General features: G+C 37.7%; 1 protein-coding gene across 1 annotated transcript in view; it reads right to left on the bottom strand.

The window, feature by feature from the left end:
- Positions 343–12998, bottom strand: part of BTBD1 (BTB domain containing 1) — a 48441-nt gene continuing 35785 nt past the window's right edge. Inside the window, exons 6-8 of the mRNA XM_001929165.5 lie at positions 6157–6244; positions 2648–2794; positions 343–2164 (exon numbers count right to left, since the gene is read on the bottom strand). Coding sequence (XP_001929200.1) covers positions 2006–2164; positions 2648–2794; positions 6157–6244 — 394 coding nt within the window. The 3' untranslated portion in view covers positions 343–2005. The remainder of the gene's footprint in view (positions 2165–2647; positions 2795–6156; positions 6245–12998) is intronic.

Raw genomic sequence — 12998 nt, 5'->3', positions numbered from 1 at the left:
GGGGGAGGGGGAGGGATTGGGGTGGACTGGGAATCTGGGGTTCATAGATGGAAACTATTGCATTTGGAATGGATAAACAATAAGATCCTGCTGTGTAACACTGGGAACTATATCCAGTGACTTGTGATGGAGCATGATGGTGGATAAGGTGAGAAAGTGTGTGTGTGTGTGTGACTGGATCACTTTGCTGTACAGCAGAACATTGACAGAACACTGTAAACCAATTATAATGAAAAAAATAAAATCTTTTTTTTAAAAGGTTAAACCTCAATTAACTAGAATTTTTGTTCCAAAACGGTGTCTTGCACTCAACTTTTAGAAACGACAAATGACCAAAAAAAATAAATAAAAGGATAATAGGTATTTATTTTTTTTTAAATTCCAGGAGATGTCCCGTATCAGTAAACAGTTCCCTTTCTTGTCCCTTCTGTGAACTCCCTTCAGTTACAATCATTCAGTGCCACATATCTGAAGCATCTGAAAGGCCTCAAATATCAAAAAACAGTAACTTATCCCTGGTATACCATACATTTTAAGGCAGAAGTATTTTCCATAGTGGTAACTACAGAATGTTTGCTGGTTAATCTTTAGTTAACCAGAACCACACATTCTGTAGCTATTCCAGTTAACTGAAGTTTATTGCCATAAGGTCATACTACCAGAGATAGAGAAGTTTCCCTTTTCCTCAGCAGTTTTAAGAAACCTCTGGAACCAACACACCTCACTACCTTCTTTGAAAATATCAAATGAAATACTACTTTGGATGAAAAAAATTTTATATCCTAATTGCCATTTAGAAAATACTTTTTAGGTTGATACTTAAAAGAATTGTGATTTTTTTTAACCCATCTTCCCACAACCATTTGACATACCTTAATTACACACACACTTTTAATGAGATAATCATTTTCAAGGGGGAAAAAACAAATGTTATTTATATAAAACCTTTGCTTTATAAAAGTATAGAAATATCATTCTGCTAGACATACTTCCTATCCCCTCCTAATACAGTGGTACCGTGACAGTGAGGTCATGAATATTTTATTTCTTGGATAGAACTGTGTAGGTGACAGAAAGTATACTTTCAGCAGAAGTGATTCTGTTGGATATCTTTAAAATTTCGAAGTAGTTGTTAGAAATATCTGTATTTTATTCCATTTCTTCGCTGTGTGAGATTATCGCCACCATGTTGAACTGAGGTCTGTGTTCCTAGTCACTGTCATTGTCATCATCGCCATCATCATCTCAGTCTCGGGAATTCTCAGCAGCATCCCCCATACAGACAGACAGGTAGAGTGGTGCAGTTTAGCAATAAAGAATCCAGTCTTAGATTATACCTTTCGATCCTTTTGCTTATATCAGATTATTGCGAATTTGTACAAATTCCATTTATAGTTTAAAACTGTACTATGTAACCTATTACCATACTATTATAAAATACCCTTTTGTAAATGCATTGAAAATTTCCTTAGGCATTTGTTCAGCTTATTTTTAGCAATATTCCAAATGCTGACAGCCAGATATTTCAAAACTCCAAAGATGAGGTCAGTTTTCTTAATTTTCTGAAATTAGTTATTTGAGTTAAAAGGAATTCTGTAGGAATACTGACCTACCTCATCTTAACGTAACCTTCAAAAGAGTTAAACAGAAACAAAAAACAAACCACCTTTATAAAACAAGGATCTTTCAATTATAAAACTTGCTCAAAGATCATGAGTCAGCTGATCTATGAAATTATACAAGATAAAGCTGAAATAGCTGTTTTTTTTTAAAACAATTAAACCCTGTTCTTTTTTTTCCCTAAGGTTATAAGAAAATGGAAAATCTCCCTTTGAATCATGCAGAGATTTAAATCAACATTTATCTATTTCCTCTAAGAAACTTAAGATGTCGCTTATCTTATAAATATTCATAACACTCAAACTCTTTTTTTGTGGCCAGTTTTTTATGCCTTTGAGACTAGACTGTATGGTACTATTTAGCCAAGATGTATTATAATGCTAAGTTATGTATAAAATATTATTTCTGGTATTTGTCCATCTTCTATCGAAGTGCCATTATTATTGCCAGGGGAACTGAAAAAGAAAAAGACAGTCTTGCTAGCAGTAGGTGTTTCATGCACGACTTTCTTCAGTCCTTTTGTGCCATAGTGGGAATCTGGACCCTAAATGAGAACAAAAGGTTCATTAGTAATTTTCATTGAGTAAGCGCTCACTTTAATGTGATATTCTAATTAGAATAATGATCAACTGTATTTCATTATAGCTCTTGTATAAAAACTTATGCCAAGTCATTTAATGAAAAATGTAGTTTTTGCTACAAGCTAATTAATGACTAAAAATCCTGAATATTGAGCTCAGCTAGTAGAGAACAGTGCATCGTTTTAAGGAAACAATTATTTTGTCTTCTGTCGAACTTTCAAGCTCCTACTCACACAAAGGGCTACTTCTCATGAAGAAGCATGTCTTTCAGAGCAGAGCCGTGCTAAGCTGTGCTCAGAGCGCTCCCAGCTTCCCAGCTTCCCCCTCCCCACAAGCCTGCACCATCAGTGACCTCAGCTTCTGCCCAGAACAGGCTCTCTGTACCATGCAAGAGGAGAACCAGGGCCCCGCCAGCTGGCCTTTGGGAACATTGGGAAGACTCTTACTTTGAGTGTTGCGCACGCCGTGTAGCACACATTGGGCAGGATCTCCACAGGTTCTTTGAACATGACCCTGAATGTGTTAGCAGTCCCGTCACAACTAAATCCAGTATCATTTTGCCCCAGGGTCTGTTTTTTCTCATATTCAATGATCTGTAATTTTAAAAGAGAAGTTAAATTTAAGTTAAATCAACTGAAACGAAGTTTCCCAGAGAAGACTATGAAGCCCACAGGAACAGCAGAGCGGACTACTATATCTCTGTGTTGTCATTTTCCTCTACTATCTCTAACCACCGAAGATGGCTTTACATATGCCGACAGAAAATGCATTCATTGCGTTAAGGACGGGAAGGAGGTCAGATAACTGGGCCTTGGCTGCAGAAGAGCAGAGCTTGGGGTGAGAACTGGTATTTTAGAATGTGTGGATTTTAGATTCCTGAGGGAAATGAGCCCTTACTCCTTGATGGCCTATGTCCTGTTGCTGGGAATTCCTGTAGCATTTCTTACGTAAATACATAAGAAATGAAAATTCTGTCTTTTTGATTTAGTTCCATAGTCTGTGCCAGCCACAGAGGGACACCCAAGGAGTTTCCAGTCATTAGAGAAGACACGTGAACAAGGACAATTCTGTACAGCACCTGCAGGAGGAGAGCCATGGATAAGACGAGGAGGAGGAGAAGAAAAACTGATTTTGTCAGGAAGGAACGAGGCTCCACAGAGGAGGGTTTTAAGATCTCAGGTTAGAGTTTACCAGGTTATGAGAGAAAAGTCTTCCTGCGAGGGGACAGTATGTGCAGAGGCCAAGGCCCACAAAGCCACCTTTTTGCATGTATCAGATAAAAACAGTAATAGTGAAATAGGCTGAACGAGCACATGCAGTGAGAGGTCAGGACAGTGTTTACCCCTCCAGGGACAGTGACCAGAAAAGATCACAAGGGGGACTGCTGGGTTCCTTGACCTGGCTGTTGGTTACACAAGTGTGTTCACAGTTTGTGAAAAGGGAGCCATATGTACCATTTATGGAAATGTGCACAGTTAGCCATCCATATACTCAGATGCAGAACCTGTGGATGTGGAGGGCTGACGGTATATATTTCATATAAGGGACCTGAGCACCTGCAGATTTTGGTATCCATGGGGATTCCTTGGTTGTAGATACTGAGGGATGACTATATATGACAGATCAATGAAAAATTTTTTAGGAGTTCCTGTTGTGGCGCAGCGGAAATGAATCCCACTAGGAACCATGAGGCTGTGGGTTCGATCCGTGGCCTTGCTCAGTGGGTTGAGGATCTGGTGTTGCCCTGAACTGTGGTGTAGGTTGCAGATGCAGCTCAGATCTGGCGTGGCTGTGACTGTGGCTGTGGCTGACAGCTGCACCTCCGGTTAGACTCCTAGCCTGGGAACCTCCATATGCCACAAGTGTGGCACTAAAAAGCAAAAAAAATAAATAAAATAAATAAATTTTTTTTTTCTTTAAAAAGACATGATGATTTCCTGGAATAAAGTAGTAAGACGCAGGGTTTAGTTGGGGGAGGATAAACTAGAGCAAGCTATTTTACTTCTCTGAGCCTGTTTTCTCTTTTAATTTGGGAAAAAACCTGGTTTGCCTTCTTCCTAAGGATATTATGCAAATCAAAATATAAACTACAGCAACCATGTTAGCAGCAGACGTTAGACACTTTACATGCATCGTCTCAACCAGTCCTGCAGAACTCTAAGGGAGATACCACTATACCACAGCAGACGAGGAAACCGAGGCCTGGAGAGGTTACATAATTTGCCCACAGTCATACCCTGGAGGAGGGAGAGCTGAGATTCCAACCCAGGCAGTCTGTCTGGATGGTGCATGAGACTGGCTACTACTAGGGGGAAGAAAATGAAGAGAAGTCCTACTTGTCTTCACTCTAGAGTGTTTATGTCTTCTCACTGTAATATGCTACAACCATGATACCCTCCCTCAGTTTGTACACAAGGAGTCTGGTGGCTTTGCTGTAATACATGTGAGCTGCCCTGAAGGAAGGGTGGGGTTCCACAACAAAAGACGCTGAAGTAGGTCCTCACTCCTTCCCAGGCCTGCAGCTTATACAGTCAGCTTAAGTGGGTTTGTGGGTCTTACTGTATATCTTGGAAACTAATGAAGTATTTTGGTCACAGAGTTCACCAATGTTTTTACTATTAAAAATGGTATATTAATAACATTGTTTACTTTCTCATTTCTGTTTTTATGTTTTAAGTACATAATACATCATAAGTACAGTATTACGTAGGTATATGTGTATAGTTTGTAAATAAAAGTACAATGTAGATGTGTTTCAAAAATATTTTTTTTTTTTTGGTCTTTGTGTCTTTTCTAGGGCTGCACCCACGGCATATGGAGGTTCCCAGGCTAGGGGTCTAATCGGAGCTGTAGCTGCCGGCCTATACCAGAGCAATTTGGGATCCAAGCTGCATTTGCGAACTACACCCTGTTCACGTCAATGCCGGATCCTTAGTCCACTGAGAGAGGTCAGGGATCAAATCCACAACCTAATGGTTCCTAGTCAGATTCGTTACCCAAAGAGCCACAGCAGGAACTCCTCAAAAATAATTTTAATACCTTGATTGTGCAATCAAAAGTGAGGAGAACACTGGCTGACTAGACTAGGTAATGGTGCCATCTCTGAAAGAACTGAGGTGGAGCGGCCCTAAAGAATGGGCAGGGTAGTCAGACAATCAGAAATCAGAGGTGTTACTAGTAGTGTTAGCAATTGGGGGGTAGGGGATGGATTAGGGTTTGGGATTGGCATATACACACTGAGGCATATGGAATGACTGGCCAGTGGGGACCTGCTGTATAGTACAGGGAACTCTACCCAATATTCTGTGATCATCTATGTGGGAAAAGAATCTGAAAGAGAATGGATGTGTGCACATGTATAAATGAATCACTTTGTTGTACAGCAGAAATAATCGCAACACTATAAATCAACTATAATTCAATATAACTTCAAAAAAGGAAAAAAAAAAAGAAATTTAGACAATTTTAGGACCTAGAGTTCAAAGTACCATGAAAAAAGCAGGTGAGTATTTTGAGACAATCAATACACAGCAGGAATGACTAACAGAAGGGTTTCCTGGACAAAGGAGAGCTCCTTGTATGTTAATGTTTCTATTAGACATGGGACGCCAAATTTCTGAAACTACATGTTTTTTTTTTTTTTTTTTTTTTGCTTTTTTTTCTTTAGGGTCTCACCCACAGCATTTGGAGATTTCAACTCACTGAGTGAGGCCAGCGATCAAACCTGTGTACTCGTGGATGCTAGTCAGATTTGTTTCCACTGAGCCACGACGGGAACTCCTGAAACTACATTTTTTTATATCAATTGTAAAACAGATAAATCCCTCTAGATTTAAAATGCTACTAATAGGCTTTTTGATGCTTCTGATAATTATACGAAAATTTGGATTTCACTGAAAGTAAAATTACACTTGTTATATATTTCAGATGATATATAGAGGGGAAAAAAGTGTACCTGTATATTCACTTGATAATCCGTGGGACCATGAATAGATCCATATAAACCAAATCCAACTATAGAGATTCTTCGATTAACTGTGAACCTGAGAGAGTGAAGCCAAACGTAAAACATGAATAACTCAGTAAAAAGCATTCATATTCTGAAGGCTTATACGTTTCAAAGTGCTACTCAAGACACCTAACTTTGCTTACAAAAAAGAAAATATTACACAGCCTTGGAAATATCATCTGCTTACCAAAAAATTCTTGCTAGAGTAAAACTTACTGGGAACTTAAGGAGAATCTTTTTTTGTACTGTACATTTTTGAGCCAAGGAATTTATTTAACCTAAATAAATTACACTTTTGCTGTAATAATCTTATTCTAAATCTGACTTTGTATATCTCCTTCATGAACAGAGACTCGTCAGCCGTCAGGCCTGAGGTGCAGCATCCCAAACTATGATGATTCATTGGCTTGACAAATACTTCCTGAGGGGCTGTCAGCCTGAAGAACTGGGCCTGGCACTGGGGAATTACTGGTCAACAAGACAGCCTCTGCCCCTACTGCACCTCTGGCCTAGAGGAGGATCCTGATAATAAACAGTAAGCAAAGTAATAAATCATTAATTATAAATTACGCTAAGAGTTGTGAAGGAAGCAGGCTGCTATAACGGAATTGGTGGCAGAGGGCTGGGGACAGGACCTAAGTTACACAGGTAGATCAGAGTGAGGTTTCATACTAGAAATCACAGTTAAGAAATGGATCTACCTTACTTCGTTTTATAAAAACTAGCATCAAACACAAATGGCACTGAAAGACTTGTAATAAGGAGTGATCTATACTATTAAGCATTGATCTCTAACATTTCATACTTTGAGAACTAAAGTAACAAGTTCAATTTTTATTATTATTACAACTACACCATTACCACTTTATGAGCACTTCCTGTGCGAGGCACTGAGCTTCAGTCCTTCACACATTATTTCCTTTAACCATCATAGCAGCTCTATAAACTAAGTAACAGAGTATCATTTTTATTATCTTCAGTTTTTATAGTTGATGAAACTGAGGTTTAGATTAACCTGCCTGGATTCAGGCAGAAATTAACCTGCCTGAATGAGAGCCGGAGCATTCCAGGTCGGCGCGGATCTAAAGCTCACTTTTTTTTTTGTCTTTTTTTTTTAGGGCAGCACCAAGACATACGGAGGTTCCCAGGCTAAGGGAGGTTCCCAGGCTAAGGGTTGAATCGGTGGTGTAGCTGGCCTACACCACAGCAATGCCAGATCCAAACCACATCTGAGACCTACACCACAGCTCACAGCAACACTGAATCCTTAACTCACTGAGTGAGGCCAGGGATCAAACTTGTGTCCTCATGGATGCTAGTCAGATTTGTTTCCACTAAGCCACGATGGGAACTCCCTAAAGCTCACACTCTTAACCACTACATTAAATCCCCAGTATGAGGACCACCTTAGAATTTTTTACATTATTTATATTATAGATTTTTATTATAGAAAACCAATATATTCTGTTTAAAAAGTTAGAAAATGCAGGTAAACAAACAAGAGGAAAAAATTTAAAGCATCCCTAAATCTGCCATCCAGAGATAACTCCATCTTCAGTGTAGTGCATTTCCTTTTCAGACTTTTAGTTCTATTTTTTAACAACAGAAAAACAGACTTTTTTTCCCCCATGTCTGTATGTGTATTTGTGTATTATTTTTAAAAACCATGCCGGAAAAAATATATATTTGTAACGTCTATTTCATATAAAAAGGTAAAAGATTACTACTGATTAATTATATTTAAATAATTCCTACTTGTTAAGATAAACTAAGTTATTTGCATTTTTGTTGTTAAATAACAATGCCATAATGAACAATCTTACAGCTACATCTTTTTTTTTTTCATTTTAGGGCCACATGTGTGGCATATGAAAGTTCCCAGGCTAGGGGTCAAATCTGAGCTACAGCTGCCAGCCTGCACCTCAGCCACAGCAATGCAGGATCTGAGCCTTGTCTGCGACCTACACCACAGCTCACAGCAACACCAGATCCTTAACCCACTGAGCGAGGCCAGGAATTAAACCTGCGTCCTCATGGTTACTAGTTGGGTTCGTTATCACAAGGGGAAAGACCTTGTGGTTCACTGAGCCACAAGGGGAACTCCTAGCTAAATCATTTTGCAAAGCCTTAATTGTTTCCTTAGAATAAATTCCTGGAAGTAGATTTTCTGAGGAAAATGAGAGGCATAATCCTAAGGCTTTACAAAAACTTTCTCAAAATGCTTTCTGGGAGGATTATAAACTTTATACGTAACAAAGAATGGCGATCATTTCTTCTCACTCTCAACAACTATGAGTATTTTCATTTGTTTTTGCTGTTGAGAAACTGATGAATGACAAATTCTATTTACATTGTGTCAACTATGAATGAGTTAACATAATACATTTGCTCCTATGCTCAACTGTCTACTGGATTTTCTCTTCAATGAAAAATCCACTCAATTTCTTTTCCCATTTTTCTCTGCCGATGAGTGTCTTTCTGTGTGGATTTGAAAGACCATGTTATATAGTTATTACACATTTTTCTAGGAGTATCCATTACAAGAAGTTTCCTATTTGCCATTTATCTTTTAACTTTACAATGGTTTTGGATGTAAAATTTTTATTTGTAGTCAAATTATGATCTATGCCAAGTTTAGAGAGGTTCATGATAAATAAACATCCTGTTTTGGCACTGAGGTTTCATTTTTTTTAATGTTAAAATTTTAATTTATAAAAATATTGGTAGATGGCATTGGTAAAGATCGAACTTTATTTTCCCGGTGGTTAATCCTTCCCTCACATTCTAAATATTCATTTATGTTAGGTTGGTTCCTGAACGCTAGTATTCTATTAACTTATTATAGTTTTATAATACTTTTCAGAAAGTTTGATCCATACCACTCTTTTTAAAAAAGAAATATTTACTCTTATAGATTAATTTTAGAATAATTTTGCCAACCCTCTCCCTCCCTTCCAAAAACATGCCACTTCTACAAAGAACTGCACAACATACGGAAGTTAGTTGAAAGACACTATCTGATTCTGGTTGAAGTTCTTCAGTTCTTTATACAGATACCATACTCTACATTTCCTATAGGATATAATCCTGCTAGTCTATGTTGTTACTGTTAAACAAGTGGGATCTGTTTTTACTCAACATAACTGAAAATTTAAACATTAAAAATTTTCTTATTGTGGCAAAATATATAAAAAATATACGATTCAATGGCATTAAGTACATTTGCGTTGATAACCATTCACCACCACCCATCTCTGTAACTGAATTCTGACAACATACAGGACATTACTGGTTTTTGCATTTATACTTTGTAAATGGCCACGATTCCTTTTTACTGGTTTTAACAGATTTGTGCTGATCCTGAGGCTGTTTGGGTGGACTAGCTGCTCTCAAAAGAAGTCCTAGCTCCAAGGAGGCTTGCTGTTTCCACTAGGATATGGGGAGCTGCCGGGAGGGAGATAGGGACACCAGCTCTACTGCAATACTCAAGACAGTCTCCCAAAACGAAGAATCCCAATTAACTTTCAAGTGTCTTGTCAGAATTCACGTAGATGAAAAACTTGTTTTTAACTACAAGACTTGAGCCTAATTTCATTTTATTTATAAACCAAAGATTTTTAGGCAATTTTAGTATTTACTGACTTTTATAAGAGGCAACTATTATGTTTTATAAACAGAGGAAATAACATGCAGTAATGCTCATTATTTGTGGTAGTTATAGTCTATAGTTGCTGCTGACACAGAATTAGCAAACACTAAACTACTGTTCTTAGGGGGACTATGTACATAAACACACACACCCCCCCCCCACTTATATGGATTATAATCTTAAATCCTAAAGTATCTCATTCTAGTATATTCTGTTTTATTTTACAAAAGAGAAGATGGAACTAAGAAGTGTTAAGTGATTTGCATAAGGCCACCCCACTAACACATGCCAGAGTTGGGATTCAACCTATCCAAACAGCTCGAGAGCTGCAGTGTCTTGCACTACACTGCCCGCCGCTGTCTCCGTCTATGTAGGAGAGCTCAAATAGGAGGGCAGAGGATTGCCTTGTTTGATCTCACAAAGAACATGCGGCTGGACAACTCAGATCTTTCCTGTGAACAACTGAGAAAGCATTGCTGGTATTGATCTGGAGGTTAACCATAAATTTTACTGAGTAGATGAGTCCTCAAATATAGAAAGTGGATGAATAGGATTTATTGTACTTTGCTTTATTTGAAACCTTTAAAGAAAATGACAAAACTGCCAGCAGTGCTGCTCATGGAATTTGCGACATGAACACACCCTGCACTGTAGCCGTCTAGGCGGGCTGGTGTGTACTGCTTGCTTGTTTGTCTTCTGGTGCTGCACAAATATCCACCTACTGAAATATGTATTTCATTTTACTATCAGTTACATTTATTGTCCTTTACATTACAACTAGGTCATTATATCACTTAACAATGAAATATATTATCTATGAATTTCATCCCAGGTTAGTACAGGGAGAATACAAAATATTTATTATAAAAGAGAGAACTAGGTCTGATGGAGTACAGAACTGCTAATGTAAATAACGTTATCTGCAAATAATGAAAAAGACTTCTTCCTTTTCAAGATTTCTTTTTCCTTTATGCTCTCATTTCTTTATCCCTTACAACTACATCAATCAGAATTATAGGAACACTGCTGAAAAAGCAGCAAGGTTAGCAGGCATCCCTATTTTGAGGTTTCAACAGTTAAAGAAGTATTCTTCTAGACCTAGCCTATTAACGGCTATAGCGGGACCAAGGGTGAAATTTTATCAAGTCTTTTTGACACCTATTGAAATAAACTGGTTTTTTCTTTGACCTGCTACCATGGTGAATTACAGTAATACATTTCTTAGTATTGAGCCATTCTTTCCATTTCCAAATAAATTCTATTTGCTTTTATAGTATTATTCTTCTAAGGTACTGCTTGATTCAATATGCTATTTTACATAGAATTCCTTCCTGTGAGACTGACCTAGAAAATTTTTTGTCTTGTCAGGTTTCTGTATAAGGGTTATGCTTCTTTCAGTAATTAACCAAGAAGTATTTTTCTTCTTTTAATGCTCAAGGAAACAATCTGTTCCCTGAAGGTTTGATAAAACTCACCTGTCAAAACCACCTTGAAGGGACAGTTCTTTGATAACTTTTAATTTCTTCCATGGTAATTGGTCTATTCAGGTTTCTTCTTCAGTCAATTTTGATAATTTATATTTGCCTACAAAATGATCCATTCCATCAAGATGTTCAATTTATTAGCACAGAGTAAACCCAGAATCAAAATAAAAATTTCCTCAGTATATAATTATATTCCCATTATGATCTGCAAATGTATGTTTTCTTTTTTATTTTTGTCAGAGGTTTACTTATTTCATTTTTTTTTCCAGGAAAACGGCTTATGGATTTAACAATTCTATTTTTAATTCATTAATTTCTATATTTATCTATTTCCTTTCTCTTCTTCTTCTTTTTTTTTCTTTTTTTTTTTGCTACCCTGCTGCACCTGGGATTTCTGGGCCAGGGACTGAATCTGAGTCAGAGTTGTGACCTACGCCACAGCTGCGGCAATCCCAAATCCCTCACCCACTGTGTCAGCTGGGGATCAAATCTGCATCCCTGCCGCTGTTGAGACACCACTGATCCCACTGCACCGCAGTGGGAACTCCATTTCCTTTCTCTTTTCTTATGGTTCTTTTGCTATTCATTTTCCAGCTTCTTGGACTAAATGCTTACATCATTTATTTCTATTCTAACTTACTTAGTAAAAGTAGTTAATTATTGGGAGTTCCCTGGTGGCCTAGTGGTTAGGACTTGGCACTTTCACCACAGTGGCCCAAGTTCAACTCCTGGTCTGGGGAGTGAGATCCCACATCAAGCCACTGCTGGCCATGACCACCCCCCCCCCCCATTATTGCTAATTCTCTGTGTGACACTTATAGCCTCATCCCATAAGTTTTCTTTTATTTATTTATTTATTTATTGCTTTTTTAGGACCGAACCCTTGGCATATGGAGGTTCCCAGGCTAGGGGTCTAATTGGAGCTACAGCTGCCAGCCTACGCCACAGCCACAGCCACACAAGATCTGAGCCGCGTCTGCGACCTACACCACAGCTCACAGTAACGCCAGTTCCTTAACCCACTGAGCAAAGCCAGGGATCAAACCTGCAACCTCATGGTTCCTAGTTGGGTTCGTTTCCACTGCACCACGATGGGAACGCCAAGTTTTCATTTATAGTATTCTCCTTACTAAATATTCTACAAACGCATTTTTATTTCCATTTTAACTCAATATTTCTAAGAGTTTTCTCTTCCCTGGAGTTCTAATTTTAAACAAATTTGTTGTTAGTTTCTCATTTTATACCAAAGTGCTATTAATACTAAATAAGTGAAAATCCAAAAGGCCTGTCTTAAGGTAGTATGTAGTTGTTAATCCCAAACTCCTAATTTATCCCTTTCTCCCATGTTTCCCCTTTGGTAACCATAAACTTGATTTTGAGATCTTAAGTCTGTTTTTGTTTTATAAATAAGTTCATTTGAAAAAAAGGCATTTTTTAAAAAATGTAAACAAGTACTTATTCTATTTCAATATTTAACCTAAGGAAACACAGTAGGGGAAATATCATTTCCACCAGGATTATATGCATGCATCTTGTAAGATTTAAATTTTTTCCATTCAAAGTTGTTACAAACGTATAGTAAGATATTTTCCATGCAGTGTCTGTACAAAGAAAAAACTCACACTAAACAGAGCAAGATTAAATGTCTTAAATTA

This window comes from Sus scrofa, chromosome 7, assembly GCF_000003025.6.
Source record: "Sus scrofa isolate TJ Tabasco breed Duroc chromosome 7, Sscrofa11.1, whole genome shotgun sequence".
Lineage (NCBI taxonomy): Eukaryota > Metazoa > Chordata > Mammalia > Artiodactyla > Suidae > Sus > Sus scrofa.
The sequence above is the reverse complement of the archived record's forward strand: the minus strand, read 5'-3'. Positions and strand labels throughout refer to the sequence as shown.